The sequence below is a fragment of the Ovis canadensis genome, chromosome X (genome assembly GCF_042477335.2).
Source record: "Ovis canadensis isolate MfBH-ARS-UI-01 breed Bighorn chromosome X, ARS-UI_OviCan_v2, whole genome shotgun sequence".
Taxonomy (NCBI): Eukaryota; Metazoa; Chordata; class Mammalia; order Artiodactyla; family Bovidae; genus Ovis; species Ovis canadensis.
Window position 1 is genome coordinate 37,030,816 of NC_091727.1, and position 25,651 is coordinate 37,056,466.

Here is a 25,651-nt window from a genome sequence, read left to right on the forward strand (position 1 = left end):
AGAGTAGGGACTATTTTGTGAAACTTTTTTTTCCCAGTGGCATGTGTATATGAGCCAACAGTAATATAAAATGGAGTTAGATCTTAGCATTTTTACTTCTTTGAAGAAGCTGTATCATTGTCTTACAGTGACACTTTCTCTGAAAAATATCTGAGTGATAGACCAGAATAAATATCTAGTCCAAAATGCCTTATTTCAATTTTCTGTCTAAAGACCTAAGCAGAGTATCTAGGCTGTTATATGGTGGTTGGGATTTGTTATGACATATTACTTTGGGTTAGTTGTTGATTTTCTTGACCCTCAGAACATTCTAGGAGGCTGTGTTTTGTAACAGTGTTACAAGTATGTCAGGTTGCCTCAGTTCAGTTCAGTTCATTTCAGTTCAGTCACTCAGTCGTGTCCGACTCTTTGCAACCCCATGAATCGCAGCATGCCAGGCCTCCCTGTCCATCACCAACTCCCGGAGTTTACTCAAACTCACGTCCATCGAGTCGGTGATACCATCCAGCTATCTCATCCTCTGTCGTCCCCTTTTCCTTCTGACCCCAATCCCTCCCAGCATCAGAGTCTTTTCCAATGAGTCAACTCTTCTCATGAGGTGGCCAAAGTACTGGAGTTTCAGCTTTAGCATAAGTCCTTCCAAAGAATACCTAGGACTGATCTCCTTCAGAATGGACTGGTTGGATCTCCTTGCAGTCCAAGGGACTCTCAAGAGTCTTCTCCAACACCACAGTTCAAAAGCATCAATTCTTCGGTGCTCAGCTTTCTTCACAGTCCAACTCTCACATCCATACATGACCACTGGAAAAACCATAGCCTTTACTAGACGGACCTTTGTTGGCAAAGTAATGTCTCTGCTTTTCAATATGCTGTCTAGGTTGGTCATAACTTTCCTTCCAAGGAGTAAACATCTTTTAATTTCATCTGCAGTCACCATCTGCAGTGATTTTGGAGCTCCCAAAAATAAAGTCTGACACTGTTTCCACTGTTTCCCCATCTATTTGCCATGAAGTGATGGGACCAGATGCCATGATCTTCGTTTTCTGAATGTTGAGCTTTAAGCCAACCTTTTCACTCTTCTCTTTCACTTTCATCAAGAGGCTTTTTAGTTCCTCTTCACTTTCTGCCATAAGGGTGGTGTCATCTGCATATCTGAGGTTATTGGTATTTCTCCCAGCAAGTCATGTTGCCTAGGAAATAGTATAATTTGTGACATAATGCCATTGTTGAGTTTTTTGCATGTTATACTTTATTTCTTCCTTGTTTATAATTATGAACATGGATATTTTACTGTAGGAGTTTAATGGCCATTTATTTTAGGAATCCATGATTCTAATATCTCCAGAAACTATTGTAGATGACCATTTTCCATTGCATTTATGATTAAGTCAGATTTGTAGTAAATGATATCTTCTCTCATCTAGTAATTATAAACTTATATATATATATATATATCCTTGATTTCCATCTTTCCTCGACAGATTATGTTTACCACACTAAATGCTGTTTCTATTCCCCTAAAATATAATATTTATCCACTCATTTATTTATGCAGAGGCAATCAAGCAAATGCTGTTCCATGGACAAAGCAGTAATGTCTATCTTGAAGATACGTTGTGTGAATAACTCTCTCCCCATCACCATCTGTCCCCACCAGCTCCTATAATGTGATTTGATAAATTTCAAAATAGCTCCATGTCCCAAAGAACAGCCATTATCGAGTTCTAAATTATGGCTAAAATGTCCAACATTCTCCATTTAATTAGGTTAAATCATTATAGACAATTGGCTTTTTGTTAACATTGAGATATGCCCTGCCTGTTTAATCACCTTTGACACATTTGCTTCGATTAATGGCTTTTACTGTAGTGGAGATCACAGCTGTAATGGGGTAAGATAAAAGTCATTACATAGAGAGCAGACTTGTGGTTGCCAAGTGGGGGGGAGGGGAGACTTGGCAACTGGGGTTAGCAGGTACAAACTATTATATATAGGATGGATAAACAACGAAGTCCTACTGTATAGCACAGGGAACTATATTCAATATCATGTGTTAAACTATATGGAAAAGAATATGAAGAAGAATATATGTATAACTGACTCACTTTGCCATATAGCAAAAATTAACACAGCATTGTAAATCAACTACACTTAGATAAAATTTTTAGACAAAGATATGTCATTAGCCAAAATGGATCAGAATGAGAATCAGGAAATGTCTTGGAATGTAAAGTGTGCCTTCCAGGCACACTTGGGAGCCAGAACCAGAAAAACTAGATAAAAGGAAGGGATCTAAATGGGAAGGTAGTCATGTCATCAGCATAATTTGACTTTTTTAGCCCCATCCCAGATCTACTGAATCAGGATCTTTGAGGAAGAGGGCCAGTAATCCATATTTCAGCAACATCTACAGATGATTCTTATGCACGCTAAAGCCTGGTACCACAGCTAGAGGAAACATTGACATACAGACTTCATAATAATAATTGTACTGATGAAAAATATATTTTAAATATCTACAATTTTGAAGTTTCCTGAGTATTTAGCTAGGTGGATCTCTTCGACTATTTGTTTTTGAAAACAATAATTTTATAATTTACCAAGGCTAAGCAAAGAAAATACATAAGAGATTAAAAGAGAGTGAGGTACATTCATTAGTGGACTAAGGAGAAAAAAATAAAACAATGGCCTAATGTATAAAAATTTCTTGGTTTTCCATAGGACAAAGACTCTATGCTGAAGGTTAGAGCTAATTACATATTTCTTTTGTAATTCTAGGAGAGTTTTTGTATTGAAGTACCTCTCTTTAATCCAAAAGAGAAAATTATTCACTTTGATGTGCTATTCTCAAGTGCTGCCTTTAGTGGACTCGATGAACTTGAACTATTTCCACTAGATTCTGTCAGCTGTATCATACAGTATTCTCCAGCATGTGCAGGCTTTATAGAAGAAAGGTATGGTTTGAATGTGGCATTATACTTACTGTTTATCCCTTGAAATTAACCTTTCAAATTATTTATTTGCATAGTATAATCATTCAGATTACACTTGCTCATAGTTTTAATTTTGTTTAATATCATTCATTGGTAAAATATACTAATTTAGAGTGACCATTGTTTTCTTTAGTGCAAAGATATTATTTATTGGAATATCAAGTTTAATAATGCCTAAATTGCCCTGTATATACTCTCTTTCAACTCACTTTTTGTTAACCATATTTTTCTAGGTTTAAAAATTGAGCCAAATGAACATGATTCCATAAGGACTAGGGGTTAAACTTTCAGTATTCTTAATAAAAATTTGTGTATATCTTATATTCTCAATTAAATGCAAATCACAAACATACACATATTAACAGTGCAATGGCTAGTGTTCTTATGGCATAATTATGAGAAACTTTCTTTGCACTGTTTTCACACACACAGAAACACATAGCCTCTATACTCATAATTAACTCACCTTATGGTAAAATTTCTTTGTTTCAACAGTAACTTCCAATTGTTACAGTTTTAAAGATTGTACTTAACTTATTATTGGTGTGTACAATGCATTCCATTACTAGGTCTTTGCTAGTTTATATACTCTTTCAGAGTTAGAATAATTCTTATTTTAATGAATAATGAAGAAATAAATATATTTGTAAAATTGTAAAGGATGAACATTTTTATAATGTAAAGCATGTAAATTAAGGTCATAATGTATATAGAAGACTCTATTTTGCTAGATTATCATTAGAAATGTGGGCCTGTCTCCTCTCCCCAGTGTGACTGTAGAGGCTTTGTGAGCACAGACTGAATCTTGGAGTTAGTCAGCTAAACTGTCATTTAAAAGGCATACTTTGGTCTGATACTTACTGCCTGCTCTCTCTGTTATCATTGCTAGAGCATATATTTTACATACATACACACCTAAAATTCCCAGAGTAACCATAAGAGGTAGGAATGAATGTTCTCATTTTATAAATGGTGAAATTAAAGTTCAGCAAGTTAGGTGACTTGTTCAAGGCTGTACAGATAAAAGATGATAGAGCTGGAATACCAGCCAAGTTTTATTTTTAGACTGTCACATGCTCTTTGTCTCCCCAAAGGAGAGCACATGCTGATGATAAAGGCAGCTTTCCAGAGCTGCATGTCACTTGATAGTCTTCATGTGAAAATCAACTACATCTGATTTAATCACAGTTCAAACACAGGACTCGTTCTAGCTACTGTAAGATAATCGACTTACCTATGTTTAAGCATTTTACATTGATTCAACAGGCATTTATTAGACAGATATTCATGATAATACTTTTTCTTGAATAAGAAGTGATTTTCTCACCAAAAATGAAAAAAAAAAAACTAAAACAAGAGTAGAATGTGTCACAGAATGATTGTCAAATGTTATATTTGGAACCACCTATTTGCGATTTATTTTCTCTGCCAAATTTATTTTGCATACAAACTAGATCTGCTGACAAGATTTTTTTTATTTTTCTTTCCACCAGCATTGTTTTTCAGCCTGATTTGGGTCTAGAGTTTTGGTATTCACTGAAAATAACTACCGACATTCCAGAACCAACCATAATGAAAGAAATATATTGTGACCTTGGAAAGTAAGTTCTTTTTAATAGATATTGTTATACTGCAGTTACTTTTTTTTAAATAGGACAAACATATATTTTGTTTTGGTAATTGTTTTTCTTCTCTAGGGAAGTTTGCTACTTAAACTATCCTGTGGAAAACGTACGTGAAAAGAAAAACATGTCAGGACTTAGGAAGGAGACGCTTTTGTTCAAAGTGATTATTGCAAGGGAGGAAAAGGAACTGTTAAAATAGTTGTCAGGGGACTACTGCAATTCAGAGAATACTTCCCTCTCAGAAATCTACAAGCTACTTAGTATCAAACAGACCAAGCTCTTTTCTTTTACAGGCTAAAGGAGGAACAAGCAAAGATAACCAGAATCTTTGGAGGGAAAGCTAGACAAGGAAGGGGAAATGACTGGTAGGGACTGATGGGAAAAAGGGTTTTTCTGTGGTCAGTTAATTCCCAGGAGAATCTCAGAAGGGAGACAGATTCCACCTTTTTGGTGCTTGCTCAGACTTGGAGACAAGCAGAGTTCAGTGGCCTGTCGAAAAGATAGAAGGCTGACTCGAGTTTTGCTCAAGGCAAAGTAAGAGGGTAAACAATGGGCAACTGAGAATACTCGATCATTTGGTTAATACCATACGCCCTAGAAATATGACCATTTATATTTAGGGGACTGAGTTCCTATTACATGTCTGACGTCAAGTTTAGTGCTGATACATAAGGGTAGTTCAGTTCAGCTCGGTCTCTCAGTTATTTCTGACTCTTTGTGACCCCATGAATCACAGCACTCCAGGCCTCCCTGTCCCATCACCAACTCCCGGAGTTCACTCAAACTCATGTGCATCGAGTCGGTGATGTCATCCAGCCATCTCATCCTCTGTCGTCCCCTTCTCCTCCTGCCCCCAATCCCTCCCAGCATCAGAGTCTTTTCCAATGAGTCAACTCTTCGCATGAGGTGGCCAAAGTATTGGAGTTTCAGCTTCAGCATCAGTCCTTCCAATGAACACCCAGAAATGGTCTCCTTTAGGATGGACTGGTTGGATCTCCTTGCAGTCCAAGGGACTCTCAAGAGTCTTCTCCAGCACCACAGTTCAAAAGCATCAATTCTTTGGTACTCAGCTTTCTTCACAGTCCAACTCTCACATCCATACATGACCACTGGAAAAACCATAGCCTTGACTAGATGGACCTTTGTTGGCAAAGTAATATCTCTGCTTTTTAACGTGGTCCCTAGGTTGATCATAACTTTCCTTCCAAGGAGTAAGCGTCTTTTAATTTCATGGCTGCAATCACCATCTACAGTGATTTTGGAGCCCCCCCAAATAAAGTCTGACACTGTTTCCACTGTTTACCCATCTATTTGCCATGAAGTGATGGGACCAGATGCCATGATCTTAGTTTTCAAGTCACAATTCCTGCTTTTAAAGAGTGTGTGTACCTGTGGGCAAATCAGTACCTTCTAGTTAATGTCTCTCTGTAAGCATACCAAAATTCTCTCAGTGCCATATGTTGAGCCAAAACATCACTGCAAGTGACTTATTAAGGAGGTGTGTTCCCAGTAAGAAATATTAGTAAGAGGATGGGGGAAACAGAATAAGCAAAGGGAAGAAGCTAAGCAAGGCTGTGATTACAGGTGAAATCCCAGACACTGTCTGATCCTTTGGAGAACTTTGGAGCATAAATCACATCTCAGAATTTGGGTGTTAGAATTTGATCTTTTAGAGGGATGCATTTCAACCATAATAGTCATCGAGTGTGTGAAATTATCATTGAACATTTTATGAACAAGTTCACTAGCTTCGTTTTTCCTTCCAGGGTTGCCACTGAGATGATTTCTTTAGATAATCCTACACATGAAACCTTAGAGTTGCATGCAACAAACAGTAATACTGAAAATTTTGTCCTGGAGATTAAGAGATTACCAGTAAGTATATTGAGAAAGCTGAGTAATCTACGACTACTAGAACATTTTGCAGTTCTGATTTTCGCATACCATGGGGCATTAGCAATTGAATTTCAGATGCTTTTTTTTAAAATATAACATTGGTGAGATATATATATATATATATATATATATATATATATTGCACCAATTTTAATTTATCAAGAAAATCAGTACCATGTTCATATAAATTTTTGAAATTATAATGTATAGGCTAGATTCATGCTCATTTTCACTGATCTCTAAATAAATTGGTTGTGCTTTATTTCTGACCATTTTGGTAACCAGGTTTTTCGATAGTTACCTAGTAATGTGACTTTCTTTTCCCTTGATTTTAATTAGAGTGCTCTTTTTTTCCCCTCTTTTTTTCTTTCTTCTTTTTAAAGAAACTTGATATTTTGGAGAAGGTTAGGTCCACAGCAAAATTAGACAGAAGGTACAGAGATTTCCCATACACATCTTGCCTCCACTCATGGGACTCATGCACAGTCTCCCCAGCTATTAGGGTCCCCACCAGAATTGTGCATTTTACTGATATGATTTTGACTATGATTAGTCTATATAAATCCTAGGGGGGCAGTTGTCTTTAGCTTTTCCTTAGTTCCTACCCACCGCTGCCTCCCCACAGACAGTGCTGACAGCTTTGCTTCCCTCTCCTTTCTCTGCCTCATTTTCTCATCCTTGGTTCCTGATAAGACTCTGGAGCCATTCATTGGGTCTCCATCCCTCTGTCTTCCCCCAAGTAACAAAACAAGAGCTGAAGAATCAGCATCCCTGTCTGTATTTCCAATGCATACCATACCAAATATATATAGTAAAAGACAAAACCATGCTTTCGAGTAAATTTCAAAATGATAGTTGCAATAGATTACTTTCTTCAGGGGACCATACAGTAAATGAGGAAGCCCTATTAAGTAGATATTGTATTTAGATAAGGGATTTTATTGTTTGCTGTTTGACAATTATTTAACAAATCTACAATTGTGATTTCTTTGTTTATACTTTAATACTTGTCTCTTGTTACTCACTGGTTGCCAGCTAATATCACGATATGAAATTAGTTCTTAATTGCCATGGTGTGTCAAATCAGATATTGCTAAGTATTACATTGCTAAAACTGGTATATATGGTGTAATCTTAGGAAATTATTTTAAAATGTATGTGTGTGTTTGTATTGCTTAACACCATATTGTCCATAAACTAAACAGAATATGATGGTCAGGCTATAGTTTACATAGAACTGAAAACACTCATTAGACGGTGTTGTATTCATATCCTTTGTATAACTACTTTTACAGAGAGTGTAAACTGTGTTTGAAGGGAAAACAAATGTGTTATATTACAGATACCCCCTTACATTACATAATGAAAAAGATCATCTCAACTTTAACATGTCCAACTATGGCTTTTTAGTCCATTCATTCTTTCATACATTTATCAAATATTATTGAGCACTGAATATGCAATTAATCTTAATATTAGGAAATAACTCAAAAATAAATCTACAGATGATTAAAGTATTATATGTTATAGAATCAATAGCACAGATTAATGGTAATGATAATAAATAGAAAGTATATTATATATCTGTATGAGTGAGTGAGTGAGTGAAGTCACTCAGTCGTGTCCGACTCTTTGCGACCCCATGGACTGTAGTCTACAAGGCTCCTCTGTCCATGGGGTTTTCCAGGCAATAGTACTGGAGTGGATTGCCATTTCCTTCTCCAGGGGATCTTCCTAACCCAGGGATTGAACCCGGGTCTCCCGCATTGTAGACAGAAGCTTTACCATCTGAGCCACCAGGGAAGTCCTTATAATATATATATAACTTTATATACATATATAGATATATATGTATGATTTTATTCCTGTTATTGTTGTATAATATTCATGTTTACATAGGTGAGGATTTTTAAATATTGATGATTATCCATAAATGCTTCACTATTTAAACAGATTATCAAGTGAAATGATTATATTAAAAACTTACTTTCTTCCATCTATATATTATGAAAAATATTAAAAAGATGCAGTAGAATAATACAGTGCACAGACTTACACCTTCTATCTTAGTTCTTATATTAAGAATTTAATTTTTCCCTCTCTTTTCTCTCTCACATTTCTTGCTATTCAATTCAAAAGTAAATTGTAGATACTATTTTAACAGTAAATACTTCAGATTATATTTCTTAAGAGCATTTTAGTCTCCATCATCTAGTATCTGGTCCAAATTTCATTTTACCTAACTGTTGGAAGAATATCTTTCCCTCTTGAACTAGAATCTAGTGTAAACTCAAAGATTGGAATTGGTTTTCCTAGTGACACTTGTAATAAAATGTTTTTGCTTGTAATGAAATGTTTTTAAGTGTCAGAAAGCTGCTATATTTAGCATATTATGTATATATGTATCCTATTACACTAAACAAGTAGGTTTGCTACAGTTAAATTCTATCCAACAGTGTTTATCTTTTCCTTGAAACCAGGGGAGATGAATTTTTCAATAAATTTTCTGTGGAAATAAAGGAATTGAGTTATTGGTTTGTTGTATACACAACCTCAATTTTCACCACTTGCCTCTAACATATACAAATGGAATTTGAGGCCAGAGAGGTCAAAGTATTTAAACTACATGATTAGTAAGTGGTAGAACTAGAGTTTAAAATCTCAATTAATGTAGTATTATATACTTTTACAATGAAATTGGTGATTTCTTTTATGTATATATAGGGAGGAGGGAGAGAAATCCTTTTGTCACATTTGCTAAATTGAAAGAACATGTAAAATGCAACTTTTCTAGTTTTTTTTTGCTCAATTTGATTCTGAAATTAAACTCCTTAAATGTGCATTAACTGATAGCATCAACACATTTGAAATATCAGAGGAAGATCCAGCCTGAAATTAAAAAAAAAATTGCTGGAGATAAACCACACATATATATAATAAGGAAGTAATTAGCTCTGTTAATTCATGCAGCCATGAAATTAAAAGATGTTTGCTCCTTGGAAGGAGAGCTATGACAAATCAGAAAAGTGAAAGTGAAAGTCACTCAGTCATGTCTGACTCTTTGCAACCCCATGGAATTTTCCAGAATTCTCCAGGCCAGAATACTGGAGTGGGTAGTTGTTCCCTTCTCCAGGGGATCTTCCCAACCCAGAAATCAAACCCAGGTCTCCCTCATTGCAGGCAGATTCTTTAGCAGCTGAGCCACATTGAAGACCAAGAATACTGGAATGAATAGCCTATCCCTTCTCTAGCGGATCTTCCCCACCTAGGAATCGAACCAGGGTTTCCTGCATTGCAGGCAGATTCTTTACCAACTGAGCTACCAGGGTAGCCCTTAATAGTGTATTAAAACACAAAGACATCACTTTTCTGACAAAGGTCTGTCTAGTCAATGCCGTGGTTTTTCCGGTAGTCATGTGTGGATGTGAGAGTTGGCCCATAAAGAAGGCTGAGCGCCAAAGAATTGATGCTTTTGAATTATGATGCTGGAGAAGACTCTTGAGACAGTAAGGAGATCAAACCAGTCCATCCTAAAGGAAATCAACCCTGAATATTCACTGGAAGGACTGATGCTGAATCTGCAGTACTTTGGCCACTTGATGTGAAGAGCCAACTCATTGGAAAAGACCCTGATGCTGGGCAAAAGACCCTGATTGAGGGCAAAAGGAGAAGAGGGTGGCAGAGAATGAGATGGTTAGATAGCAGCACCAACTCAATGTGCATGAATTTGAGCAAACTCTGGGAGAAGTGAAGGACAGGGAAGTCTGGCATGCTGCAGTTCATGCAGTCGCAAAGAATCCGACATGACTTAACAACTGAACGACAGCAACAAATTAACTCTGTTCTAAAAGTAAGTTTGTATGTTTGTTCATGGTTATTCTCAGAGTTCATTGAACAGTAAATGCTATGAGAATTGAAAGACATCGATAACCTGCATGTTTCCTTTTTCAAAAGTTATCTGGCAAACTATATTAGTGAAAAAATAATTTACTTACTTTTCAAACATATAACATTCATTCAGCCATTCTATAAGTGTTGATAGTAAATGTTTGTTACATTATTCACAGTGTAGTTTTTTGATTACTTAAGATCTTCAAGTCCTCATTCTCTTATGATAGAATTTTTAGCTTCTTTTACAATCTCTGAAGCAGTAACTCATACTAATACAATTCAGACTCAAGTTATTCCAGTAGGTCACACTTGAGGGTCTGTGTGATAGGACAAAGAAGATACTTCATTGTGCACTAAAGAAGAATATCTTACCTCTGTATTTAGACTGAGTTCATTTCTTTTGACCTCGCCAAGGCTACAAGTTAGGTTCCCAGTGGTTCGACATGGTTCTTGAAATGGACAATAAGCACATTTCCATTATTGGGGATTCCAACTCAGCTTAAAAGCTTAATCCTGATTTCCTTTTACAGATCAATGTAGTTATTATCTTGGGGAAGAACATGGTGTATGTATTACTGAACACTGTTTAGTATCTTGGGATGTTTTACTAATATTTGCCAAGGAACCATGCTGTAAATGGTTACTGTGTACAAGGCAACATGTTAATCACACAAGCATCTACCTGGCATATATCTAGCACACAAAGATGCCAACTCAAGCAAAAGTATTGATTTTTGTTTCCCTTCTTGTTTCTTAATTCACACAGCTGATCATACCTCCTAACTCAGCCAGAGACATACCTATTCACTTTCGTCCTTCTGCTCTTGGAAGAGCTAGTCATCAGACGTCTGTCATCTTTCACTGTGCTCAGGTATGATAGAGTATTCTTAGACCAAGACAGGTTAATTAAATTTTAAAGTTAATAAATATGTAAATCTAATTTATCCATTTGACATCTTTGAAAGCAAAACAACTTTACTGTAAATTATTATTTAAATGAACTTTTGAAAATATAGTATACATTATGTATGCACAGGCATTTAAGAAGGCATCTTTAAATTTTTAGATCACTTGAATGAAAGAGAATATAAACGCAGATTTAAAATGTAGGTACTTTAATGTAAATGCCAAATTGCTAGCATTTATGTTAATTTTCTGACTTGGATTTTATTACTCAAGTTTTCATGAACTTAAATATAAAATTGTATGAAATCTAATCTTGCAAGTAGTATGTTTTTTCCCACTTTATTTTCATCTGAATAATAATAATTTTTAAAAACAGTAGTTTATTTTTTAACCATTTCTAAACCTGTTACATACCATTCTAAGAATTATTTCAATTCATTGTCACCAGAGTCCTTATGGTAAAATTATGGTCAACCCCATTTTATGGATCAGTAGGTGGTTGAACCTAGGACTTCTTGCTTCAGCCCATCTTCATAACTATTTTTATAGCTACAGGCACACTGCCAAGTCATAACTGTTACTGCCAGTAAGAATTTTACATTATTTGTATGTTTATTATTATTTTTTACTTCTTCAAGTGTTGATGCGGGAGTAAAGTAAGTGGAAGGGTTTGCTTTATATCCAAGGAGCTTAGAAAATCCTGTAATCTGGGAGGGAGTGAAATCAGATATAATACAGAGGTCCCCATGTCAGTGAAAGGCTAATATGTAACTCAAAAGAAAGTGAAAGGGAAAGTCACTCAGTCATGTCCGACTCTTTGTGACCCCATGGACTATACAGTCCATGGAATTCTCCAGGCCAGAATACTAGAGTGGGTAGCCTTTCCCTTCTCCAGGGAATCTTTCCAACCCACGGAAATCCAGGTCTCCCACATTACAGGTGAATTCTTTACCAGCTGAGCCACAAGGGAAGCCCAAGGGCCTTCTTTTCCCCAAAAAATATGTAATTTAGAAAAAAAGTTTTTGAGGCTATTAAATTGTTTATATGATTACTGACTACTACATGACCTGAAGCAATACAATGGATTATGCTTGACTCTCAAAAATATATATATACATGTATATATTTTTTTTTCATAATTTTTTTTTTCTGGGCACCATACGGGATCTTAGTTATCCAACCAGGAATCAAACCCATGCCCTCTGCGTTGGGAGCATGGAGTCTTAACCACTGGACTGCCAGGGAAGTCCTGTTGAGTCAAAAATATTAAAGAAAATAAACAGTAATCCTTATACAGAATGGAAGGTGTAGTAGAGATATTTTCTTTCACAGAAATAAACTTAACATGGCTTATCTTTTAGCTCATTGCTTCATAGCAGCGTCAGCCCTTTCATCTTCATTCTTGGAGATAACTTAGTTGCTTGCATTTCTGGTGGAACTTATATCTACTCAAGGTAGTCTGGCACATCAGCAGGGCAATGATGAGTTATTCATCTTGATAGCTTTAGAAAATCCTAGCCTAGAGGTCAAACTCACAATTCTTTATCAGACAGAAAAGAACTCAAACAAGTAAGTAATCAACTCAAATCTTTTTGTCAATCACTTTAACACAGGGCCTTGCTTTCAGTTATTCTCAGCCTCTCCTTCCAAGCTGTAGCAAATCTCCAAGGTTTCATCTCTGGTTAGACTTAAATCTAACTGACTGATTTGAAAAGACCCTGATGCTGGGAGAGATTGAAGGTGGAAGGAGAAGGAGAGGACAGAGGATGCCATGGTTGGATGGCATCACTGACTCAATGGACATGAGTTTGAGTAAACCCGAACTTGTTGATGATGTACAAGGAGGCCTGGCGTGCTGCAGTCCATGGGATCGCAAAGAGTCTGACACGACTGAGCGACTGAACTGAACTGAGACTTAAATCAATGTCATCCTTTTACCTAAAGTCCAGACCACATCAACCTTTTCAATGTATTACCCTAACCCTTGTGATTTTTCCTGCCTTTTCTTTTAATTTTTTTGCCTTTATTTATTTATTTTTTTTGTCCTTTTTCATCTCTGAATCACTGAGGGCTTCCTCTTAATTCATCTAGTTGACATTTTGAGGCTTCCCTATTGGCTCAGATGGTAAAGAATCTGCCTGTAATACAGGAGACCCAGGTTCAATGCTTGAGTCAGGAAGATCCCCTGGAGGAGGAAATGACAACCCACTCCAGTATTCTTGTCTGGAGAATTCCATGAACAGAGGGGCCTGGCAGACTACAGTCCATGGGGTTGCAAAGAGTCAGACACGACTGAGCAACTAACACTCATTGACAATTTTTTCAGGCAAAACTGTTTCATCCTAAAGTATTGATTGAACAAACTTTCTGAAAATGCAATATATATGATGAATGTGTAGACATAAAAATAAAATGTTTTAAAAATAAAATTTTAGGGTTACTTTTCTAAGTCTGTGAGTTTGCAATTAGATTAACAACTAGGGAAAAACTCACATAGATTTCTGTTCCTCTCTTGATTTCACTGATGAATATATTTGAATTAACACACACAACTAAGTAGCTGATTAATCAAAAATCTATTCTGTTAGTGCTTGTAACTGTTAGTGCTTGTGTTTCTGAAAATGGTTCTTTGCTGAACTTAAGGAAATGCCCATGGATTATAATTTATTTCATTTGTTTCCAGTTTGGATCCATGTGAAGAACTCTGCATTATTTTAAAAAAAAATCTAACTTTAGGTTAAGGTAGTTTGTGTAGATTTTGAATCTTGCGATTAATTTGGTTAGGGCATCACAACTGTGTATATCATAAACTCAAAATATGCTTCCAGAGTGTTTCAAAGAGATTGTGTCACTGCATGACAAGATAAGAGGAACAATAGTAAGCAGCAAATATGATAAACAGGCCTTTTCTTTGATATCAAACATTATGTTCTGAGATTTTTCTCTTGGTTTTCAGTCATTTCATTTTTATTTGCAAATAGTTTCCATTACTTATTTATACTTGATTATGTGACTTCCTGCATCTAAAGGTCAGAATAGTGGAAATGAAGGAAAAAAGATTAAATCAAAGTGATATTATTACCCAGTATGAGTCTGTGGTCCTTGCAGCCTGTGTCTATGGAAAACTCTCTTGATTCTCAGAAAGCTCAGATGCCCATGAGCTCTACTCAGTGTGTGAGCCAGATCTACTGTCTTTTACCTACATTTGTTTCATTTTTCAGAAACATTGGAATTGAATCTTTGTTTTACTGTTGTCTCCTTTCAATGAAGTTTTAGATAAAAGATGAACTAAAAATGTTATATTTTTTAATGCACACATTTGCTTGGGCACTTTTTAATTTCTCTCTGTGAACCTAGGTTGATAATTTAACCAATGCTAGGGTGATTGTTAGTGATTAATGTCCAAAACTGGTGGGATGTGGTTTAACTTAAAAGCTCCAGTATTCTAGATGACTTGGTGAAACAAGAAAACATGATCTTCTGTTTTTGTAATTTTAGCTCATTTCCAGTTGTTTAACATAAGCCAATTTCTGTCATCCATGATTTGTTTTATAAAATAGCCAAGAAATAATTTACATAACAGTTGTTAATGTAATTGAACCCTGATACTTGATTCCAGTCAACCAATTGTGTATGATCAAGCTCAGGCATCATAAGTGAAAATACAGTGAACCTATGGTCATAGATTCTTTGAATAAAAGTAATGTAGGCACTTGAAGACATATGCAGATAAAACGTGCTTTTAATCCTCACTACTAAGACAGCATTTTATGGATTTGCTGTCACCACCCATCCTACTTGGAAAGAATCATAAAGTAAGTTTCCCTCTTTTTATTGGAACTTAAGCTTGAAAACATCTCTGTAGTTTTAGAGGTGATAAACTAGGACACTGTTAGTCAGTTTCAGTTCAGTCACTCAGTCATGTCCCACTCTTTGCGACCCCATGAACTGCAGCACACCAGGCCTCCCTGTACATCACCAGCTCCCAGAGTCCACCCAAACCCATGTCCATGGAGTCGGTGATGCCATCCAGCCATCTCATCCTCTGTTGTCCCCTTCTCCTCCTGCCCTCAATCTTTCCCAGCATCAGGGTCTTTTCCAATGAATCAGCTCTTTGCATCAGGTGGCCAAAGTATTGGAGTTTCAGCTTCAGCATTGGCCCTTTCAAGGACTGATCTTTAGGATGGACTGGTTGGATCTCCTTACAGTCCAAGGGACTCTCAAGAGTCTTCTCCAGCACCACAGTTCAAAAGCATCAATTCTTTGGCGCTCAGCTTTCTTCACAGTCCAACTCTCACATCCATACGTGACCACTGGAAAAACCGTGGCCTTGACTAGACGGACCTTTGTTGACAAAGTAATGTCTCTGCTTTTGAATATGCTGTCTAGGTTGGTCATAACTTTCCTTCCAGGGAGTAAGCGTCTTTTAATTTCATGGCTGCAATCACCATCTGCAGTGATTTTGGAGCCCAGAAAAATAACATCAGCCATTGTTTCCCCATCTATTTGCCATGAAATGATGGGACTGGATGCCATGATCTTAGTTTTCTGAATGTTGAGCTTTAAGCCAACTTTTTCACTCTCCTCTTTCACTTTCATCAAGAGGCTCTTTAGTTTCTTGTTAGTCAGTTTTTGTTTAATGACCTCTTCACTCATCAGTAACATTAGTAAAGTGTTCAGTGCAGAACAGAGTCTTAAGGGACTTTTATTCTAAATGAATACAAGGGTAGCATTTTCAAACAGAGGTTTATGAAATGTGGATGAAAACAGTGGCCACATTCAGTCTCCTTCGCATAATTTTTGAGCCATTCTTTCATTTCATGTGATAAGAGAATGTAGGCTGTACTAGATAATGGGAATAAGTAATATGACAATCGCAGTCATAAAGAATCCACCTGCCAGTGCAGGAGATGCAGGTTCAGTCCCTTCATCGAGAAGATCCCCTGGAGGAGGAAATGGCAACCCACTCCAGTATTCTTGCCTGGAAAATGCCATGAACAGACAAGTCTGGCAGGCTTACAAAGAGTTGGACACGACTGACCAACTGAGAACACAAACACACACACAAGTTGTACTCACTTCTTTTTCATGAGACTTCAGTCTATGCCTCACCTTCTTTCTTTAATGTGTTAACTACCTAAAATTCATTTGAAATTCTAATGTTTTGGAAGCTTCATACAATGTTTAGTACCCATTTTGTTAGACAAATTGATTTTTTAAAAAACCTTGAACAGAAATGCATGGTTTTCATTAAGATTTCTTTTATGTATCAATAACCTATATGCATTGAAATATGTTTAATAGTTGAATACTGGTCTTTGGCCTTTTTTTCAGTGTAAAAACATTGATTTTTTTCAGTAAAATCAAAAGGAATTTGGAAAAGGAAAGATAAAATGATGCTTGTTAAATATTAACTAAATACTTTTTTCTCTGCCAAAATTTTTATGTGCTCTATATTTATTAAGTGTTACAAATAAAAAATAGGTAATTAGGACATATATGTTATGTATGTCTATCTTTAAACAGTTTAAAGAATGGATATTCCTCATCTCTGGAATAGGACTGTTCCCCCAGCCTCACGAAATACAAAAAGTAACCGCATACCTTCATCTTCAGGCATCTATTCCTATACCTTTCCAAAATCCCACCAAAGAAGATGTTTTGATCGATATCTTACTAACTGGTAAGTTGTTTTACTTTTACCTTACATATGTTATTTTGTAATTATTATTCTATCACACTTATTCTATCATGGAATCCAAGCATTTTAGAGGTAGTAGACACTTTGTAGAGATCCATTAGCTCAACAGCATCATTTTTTAAAGAGAAAACATAAGGTGTAAGAAATGCAATATCATGGCCAAAATCACAGCTCTAAAATGATGGAGCCAGAATCAGAAATTAGGAATCTGTGTACCAAGTCAAATTCTCCTAATTTTATCTGGAAACCCAAACATGTAAATTATTAATAGTAAATTTTTATAATTTTTATGATAGTACTCAAATATATCAATGCTTCTTCTTTAAAACTTTATAAAATAATAATAATAATAAAGTCAAAAAAAGCAAGAGTTCCAGAAGAAAAAATTCTAGTGTTATAATTTTGTTTCCTTTGCCTTTTTTCCATACAAATAGCATAGTCAGATTAAATTTTGGCTCCTACCAAGCTTGTTCCTCTTTTTATTTCATTTTGAAAATGTATTTTTTTAATTCAGTTTTGTGAAGTGCTTGATCACTTTGTTAAATGACCAAATAATATGAGTCTGAAATAAAGATCAACTATTATGCCTGGTAGCTCAGATGGTAAAGTATCTGTCTACAATGCAAGAGACCTGGGTTCAATCCCTGGGTTGAGAAGATCCCCTGGAGAAGGAAATGGCAATCCACTCCAGTACTATTGCCTGGAAAATCCCATGGACAGAGGAGCCTTGTAGGCTACAGTGCATGGGGTCGCAAAGAGTCGGACACGACTGAGCGACTTCACTTTCACTTTCATTATACTATAGGTTTTATGAAACACATTTTAAATCTAATAATGGACATTCATAATTTTAACTTTTCAACTATTATTGCCATGTCTGCTAAAGCTACTACTACTACTATGATACATTTTTATAAAGTTCAATTTCACAGCTAATAGGAACACAAATGTTAGGGCTTATGATATAAATAACCAGTTTACTCTACAGAATGGTTACACTTGGAATTCATGCTGTCTTCACAAGTATATTACAGTATATTTTCTTGAACCTTGGAAGCCCTGAGTATCATCATTCTCCTTAACTTCTGTCAATCTGATTGTGGGAAATTGTATTTTATCCTCATTGTATATTTACTATTTTTTTTTCTTTTTACAAGTTTACTTTTTTTTTTTTAATTCATGCTGAAACTGAACACTGTCACTTACCTGTTAAAATTCTCATCTTTCCTGATCATCTCTTCTTGCTCTTGTTATGAAGTAATTAAGAAAAATTAAGAACATAATGTCATTTCATGTAAAATGCCCTTATTGATACTTCAACTATAATGAGAAGAGACATGCTGTTTAATAAAACTTGATTGCAGGCTCAAGGAAGTCAGCATTTTAATGCGGAAGAGACTTAAACATATGTATAAGTAGAAGGAAGAAGCCAGGGTTGAGCAAAAGTTAAAAAGATGTAAAGCCGGTGGGGTTTAACTGATGGGCCAAAGCTCAGAAAGAACTGGGATCAGGGTTGAGGTCGAAGGAAGAGCCTAGAACAGGAAGTATGTTTCCACCTTTGAACAGATGATGGTACCTTAAAACAAATGTGAATGTAGATAAAAATGTAGGTAGTAGAGGCACTTTGGGGTTAAGAGCAGTTAGGTTTATATTTTCATCTGCTGAGGAAAAGAGATATAGTAAGAGATTTGAAGAGTGGCACAGTGGGTTGATATAAATGCCTGGAGGGAAAAGAAGATAGAGCTGACAAAATTCAAATAAAAAAGGTATTATATTTGGCTGGGATTGGAAACTATAAATTAAGGTAAGCACCAAGAAAATATGTGTTTGTGAACTTTGTACCAGTTGTCAGGCTTACAGTTCTTGGTGTGGGAATACACAAGGCTGATTAATGGAACTTTCCAGGGAATGGAATTTTGAGGGCCGTTGTATCACTATGAGTATTATAAAAACATATTGGATCAAAATTTTAGCATTAAAATAAAATTAATTTCTTAATTTCATTTCATTGTTCTAAATTTTTTTCTCCTATATGACAAGAAAAAATAGTAAGCTTGATAATTTAAAATGTATTCTCTTTTTAAAAATTGATTTAAAAGTCTTTAATGTAAACTCACCGTATCCTGGGAGAATGTTTAGACTTAAAGGTTCTCCCACTTCATCCTTCAACCTGAAGAGACTGGAGACCAAGGAAGATGCTGACCTCTAACATCTTCCTCTCTTCCACTTTCTTCATTACTTTATGAAAAGATTCTTCCTTTCCTTTTCTTAATGATGGAATCTCTCTGTCCTAACTTCCTCACCCTTTCTTCTGTGGACTCTTTTTTTCTAGCTGCCATGTGCATATCTTCTTGTACTCATACTCCTTGGTGACTTGGCATCATAAGTTGGCCTGAATTATTGAAGGGCCATATAGAAACATGACTGACAAGAAGAATAAGAATAGCTAACTTATATGACAAAGATCATAAGAGATTTACTACAAGCAACTATATGCCAATGAAATGGCCACAGTATTTAATTCTTTATTCTGTATAGTTTTGTTGTCAATTTATGTAAAGATGTTTCTTAATTTCTAATTAGGATTTCTTAAATTCTAATTTTAATTCAATTCTAGGTTTGCTTTTTCAAACTTTCTAAATTTATTTTTGAATTTGTGAAACATATATTATTCAAAACTCATCTATATAAAATGTTCTGCTTAAAGAAATACCATTCCTGTAATTGAGCCATCTACCAATTTCTCAATCAACCATATAGATGGCCATCATCATTTGATTCTGATTTATCCCTACTGTGTTTATGTCTGCAAAACTGAGATATTGGATAAATGCATATATACACACATGGTTCTGTTTCATCCTCTTACACAAAGGTAGAATACTGTATGATTTCTTTTACACCTTGCTACTTTACCAATGTCTGAAATCCTAATAAAATGGTTAATGGACATCTTTCTCACAGATTTTTATGACTTTTAGTACTCAGTAATTTTTTTGCTACACTATTGATTATATACAACTAGTCTCTAGTACATAAATATTTTCATTATTTCAAATAATTTGCTATATAAATATGCCCCATGCATTTTGCTATACAAATAACATCTTTGTATATTTAAGATGTATTTCTACAAATAGTATTGATGGGCAAAATGGTAAATATGTATACAGTTTTACTCTATGTTACAAAAATCCCCTTATTATCAGCTGACATCTAGTTCAATATGTTTATGATTATAAATGTAAGTGTTGACAGAGACTTTTACTTTTTATACATGGTAGCACTAAAAGCAAGTACTTATTATATAACCCATAAGCACATTTTGAATAATTGATTGATTTTTGTAGTAGTTAATTTAAATTATTAACACTGCAAAAGTGTGTATTTATGCATGTATAATTATTAACTACTATAATCTGTTTTTATTATTTATTTATTTTTTATAATCTATTTTTAGATGGTGGACTCAAACATGATCTCTTTAGTATCTTTTAATTTGAATAGTTTAAATGAAAATTCTAAGAATTTATGAGTTGAGTTTATAAGTTGATTTTTTAATATTATAGAGAAAACTATTAATAGTGATGAATATCTGCTTCAGGAATGTCATTTAAATCTAATCTTAAATATACCTTGAAAAATGATCTGAAAATTTCCCATTAAAAGGAAATTTTGATTCTATTTCAGTCTCCACTGGTTTTTGTCCTCTTGAATGTGACATTGAAGTCTGTTATCTCTTTATACTTTGATTAGGTGAGGAAAAGCCCAAACGTCTTGTCATGGCTCAAATCTGGGACAGCTTCATGGAGGAGACTTCTGCCTTCAAGATTAGTGGTGTGACTCACACAAAAGGTATGGGATTTCTGCCTTTATATTCTGTCACTCTATATGCTGTCACATTTCAGAGATGATAAATATATGTCTTATTGTCTTAGTAAATATTTAATGAAAATGAAATATACAAGTTAAAAATTTTCACAAGTTTTTTTAGTACATTGACAGAAAAATACAGAATATATAACCTTTATGTATAGTCATCACATCTTCATTTTTCATTCCATAATACATGAAACAACTTGTAAAAAAATGTTATCTCTGAGATTTTGAATAGTTGAATGTCACATCATTTAATACATAAGTGTGTAAGTCAAAGATTTTAGAAAATTAAAAATACCTAGTGTGCTAAAGTTGCTTACACTTATGAAAAATAATTCCGTTTTTGCAAAGCTGACAATTCCGTGAAAATGTATTATAGGGTGTGTATATATATTAGTCATCCCATTTGAATATTGATGAATAGGAAAAAATTATAAGGCATAAGAAATAATGAAGTTGCTTAAAAATCTAAAGCTCACAAGCTATGACTTTGCTTAAAATATTTTTAATTGAAAAAACAATCTTCATAATTATTGTAAATATGATAAAATACAGATTATCTTAATTTAAAAATAATGGCTACAATCAGTAACTACTACTGACATTTAAATATAAGTGGGTTCATGACTTTCTTTTATTTTTATTCTAGTCATTTATATCAGCATTCTGAATCTTATTAATTTATTTCATTTGATACAACAACTCCATGTTTTAGGTGTTATTCTTACTGAATCAAGGAGACTGCAGTTCAGAAAAATTAACTTATGCATCAAAACAGTTATTTGCTAACAAAGCCAGACTACTGTATATCTGATTTCAGCATCTTTGTTTTCTGTTTCTTTGCAATATATTGAAAGAAGTATGAACTGCAGCTCACAAAAGAGAAAGTAAAGATGGCCAAACAATGACTAAAAATAAGTTCAGGGTCACTAATATTCAAATAGATGTTAATTAAATTGTAACTATCTAAGTTTTCTTTTTCCTTTCTTTTACAAAAAATTTTCCTGTTTCAATGAAATAGGAACAAATACAGATTGTGTGTATGTGTGTGTGTGTGTGTGTGTTTAGTCACTCAGTCATGTCTGACTCTTTGTAACCCATGGACTATATAGCCTGCCAGGTTCCTCTATCCATGAGATTTCCCCTGGCAAGAACGCTGGAATGGGTTACCATTTCCTTCTCCACAAATACTGATTAGGGAAGTATAGAGACATAAGAGATGTGTTTTTGATCTCTGGCTTGAGGAGATCCCCTGGAGCAGGAAATGGCAACCCACTCCAGTTTTTCTTGCCTGGGAAATCCCATGGGCAGAGGAGTCTGGCGGGCTACAGTCCATCAGGTCACAAAGAGTTGGATGCAAAGAGCTGGATCACCAAATCATTACATAGTTGTTATAGCTTACAGTGATTGATGTTGGATTCATGATCTCTGAAGAAGAGAGTTTAGCTTCAGGATCAGGGGCAGGCTTGATCACTCAGAGTTCTTGTGTGACACAAGTTTTATTACGGTGAAAAAAGACAGAGAAAGCTTCTAACATAGACATCAGAGTGGGGGCAGAGAGTGCCCCCCTCTCTAATCTCAGCAAGGGAGCTATATACTTTTTCAGTTGGTTATTACAGTAAATCAAAAGAATGTCTCAAGGTTGTAAAGATCTTACCAGACCCACTCTCACAACATACAGTTTAAGATGACAAGAAACATGTCCTTGAACAAGATATGTTGTTGTTATATAATCATTGGTACAGAGTTTAAGGCAAAACATATCCTTGAGCAAGATGGGTTGTTTTGTTGTTTAATCATTAGCTCTGGCCTTAAAGAAAAAAAGAAGAAAATTACATGATTAAGATGAAGGGATGTTAAAAAGAAAAGTTTGTCCTTTTCTCCTCCTCTTCCCCCTCCTCCCACCGAACTCCTCCTCCTCCTCCTCCTCCTCCTCAGAGACCCCAGACTTCTTATCAACCTACCTAAGAATTAACTCTCTCAGTTGCTGAAAATCACTTTGTGTAATATATATAACGAAGCTTAGAAATTAGCACTTTTTTGACACAGTAATTCCATTTCTGATGAGATATTTTCGAGAAATAACCAGAAGATGGATTATTTTACTCACAGAGATGTTTGATATTGAGTTATTTATAACAACAAAAAAATTAGAAACCACCTTAATGCCAAATAACAACTTTGTTTTTGTAATAACTATTTATATGTCTGCTTATATTTCAATTTTACTAACCCATTAATATGAGACGTTTTCTTCTTTTCTCATTTCTTCAATTGATTTTACGCTTTCAAAGCCTTTGTACATTGTAAATAAGTTGAAAGTTTACCTCTATTTTCTTTTTTCTTTTCCTTTGTTTATAATGGGGAAGGAGTTAAAGGTAGGTAGGCATCTTTTTCATTTTCTCCTTTAATTTATCCAGATTTTGGTTTTTATACTATGAAATTACAATCTAATTTGATCCCCCCCTTAAGAGGCAAGATTTCTATCTTTTAATTAAATGATAGTTATTATTTTGTTGTGATTTATTTTTGCAATGTGATATTCTATATTCAGATCATGTATACTCTGCTACACAGATCTGTATTTCAGGTCTTTTCCCAATGCCATACAGTTTAAATCCTACAGGTTTATGTTTTCTTATTTTATTTATATTTTCTCATTGTCATTTCAATCATTCCTTTCCTTTTATCATCTCTTTATCCTTATAGAAAAAAAATTAGAACAACTTATAAACAAGTTCTTAAAAGTCCCAATAAACAACGGGATTGAAATTACATTAAACCTATAGACAAATTTGGGGGGAACTGCACCTTTATAATATTTAATCTTCTTATCCAGGACCAATAATTTCCTTAATATTTTTGAGTATGGTATTTATAAATATTAATGAAGTTTATTTTTGCTTGAAAAAAACCAAGTTTCCATTGGCAGTACTTTTATTTAAATAATACAAATATTGTGTAATGGTGGTCAAAAGGTAAAAAATTAATAAAATGGCAGGGAATCATTCACTGTAAACATAAAGTTGAATATGGAGATTATGGAAATTGTTTCTCTTACCAGAGTCAGAAATCTTATTGAATTAGTTTATAAAATTTCCATCTTTTTTACTAATTTTGAACTATTTTATATGGAAATGACTTTGCTCATTTTTTTTATGCTTCCTTTTTTTTTTATTCCTGGGTCCTTATTCTGCAGCAAGTAATTTTTAAGACATTTTCAAATTAAAACCTAAATAATCCATTAGGAATTATATATAATGTAATTTCTGTGCAACACAGAGACCAACATTTTGTGTTCCATAAAAATTTTCAGATTTTAAAAATATAAAAGTTACAAATGTACCTTCTTAGTTATAATTTATATTGTTAATGCTGTCTTCAAATGGTTTTTAAATTTAATGCAGTCTTCTGCTGGATTTTTCATCTAACAGTGGACACCGTGTCTATGCAATGGGTTAACATTTCAAAATATATTCCCTGCTGCTCTATAAAATAAAATTTCTAAAGAGGATTGTTTATTTTCAAGAAACTTCCTATTTGTTCTGATATTCTTATATGATATAATATTAGTGTTAAGGATGAGTTGGATAACATAAACACTAAAAGTACGACAGAAATGGGATCTCTGTTTCTTACAGTGCTATTGGCTTTTTAAAGACTTTGGAATTCTTTGACTGTATTGCAAAAATTGCCTCATATACTATATAAAGCATTTGTAGCCTTAAAAATAAGTCTTTCTACATCTGCATGCTCTCAGATGAACTGATTGAGTGGTGAGGTTCTGAACTTGCATTGTCCAGTTTGCCATGTAATGTGACAGTGCATTCAGTTCAAATCAGTTAAATGTTAGACATTAAAGGGAAATCAAGTAACAGCTGGTAAGACTAGTATATATTCCTCAGTTCTGAATGTTGCTGCTTCAGTCTGTGGTAAGCTTGTCTATGCATCATCCCAATCACAACCTGACTTTACCAGCATTTTGGTCTATATAATGACAGAAGGACATGGATAAAAATAATTTTTGCAAATACTCCTCATATTAAATTATATTAGTTCTTTCTGAAATTGTAAGTTCCTTTGCATTTATGAAATCCCTTAGTAAAATTGAATGGGTGGGTGAATGGATTGATAGATGGATAGATGGATGGATGGATGGATGGATGGATGGATAGATAGATATATAAATAGTAACCAAGGCAACAACCCTAGCCATTGAAACTATTTTTTACATTGGAAAAAGATGTTCACATCCATTTCATTCCTCAAAGGAAACATTTTTTTTTTCTAGAATTTTTCTTCCTTAGACTGAGTTCTATACTAAGCTATAGATGAAAGGGAAAGGAAAACGAAAAGTCACTCAGTCGTGTCCAACTCTTTGCATCTCCATGGACTATATAGTCCATGGAATTCTCTAGGCTAGAATACTGAAGTGGGTAGCCTTTCCCTTCTCCAGGGGAACTTCCCAATGCAGGGATCGAACCCAGGTCTCTTGCATTGCAGGCGGATTCTTTACCAGCTGAGCCACAAGGGAAGCTATAGATATTAATAGCTAAATACTTCATTTTGTTTTTAGTAGTTTCACTGTTCTTTTGTTATCTTTTTGTCAAAACTGGTGACAGGAAGTAGACAGGAGGAGGAAAAAAAAGGTCTTCCTGTCAGTGGAGAATCTTAACCTGCCAGGTTTTCACTTTGAAACTCATTCTTGTCTACACATCTAATTAGGTCAAGTAACCAAGAATGAGACAAGAGTATAGGTG

The 25,651-nt window shown here is 34.7% G+C and overlaps 1 protein-coding gene across 1 annotated transcript in view; it reads left to right on the top strand.

Annotated features, from left to right (window-relative positions):
* Positions 1 to 25,651, top strand: part of CFAP47 (cilia and flagella associated protein 47) — a 507,952-nt gene that overhangs the window by 383,659 nt on the left and 98,642 nt on the right. Inside the window, exons 52-57 of the mRNA XM_070291173.1 lie at positions 2,779 to 2,954; positions 4,487 to 4,594; positions 6,385 to 6,493; positions 11,172 to 11,276; positions 16,838 to 16,994; positions 20,769 to 20,867. Of these exons, the coding sequence (XP_070147274.1) occupies positions 2,779 to 2,954; positions 4,487 to 4,594; positions 6,385 to 6,493; positions 11,172 to 11,276; positions 16,838 to 16,994; positions 20,769 to 20,867 (754 nt within the window). The remainder of the gene's footprint in view (positions 1 to 2,778; positions 2,955 to 4,486; positions 4,595 to 6,384; positions 6,494 to 11,171; positions 11,277 to 16,837; positions 16,995 to 20,768; positions 20,868 to 25,651) is intronic.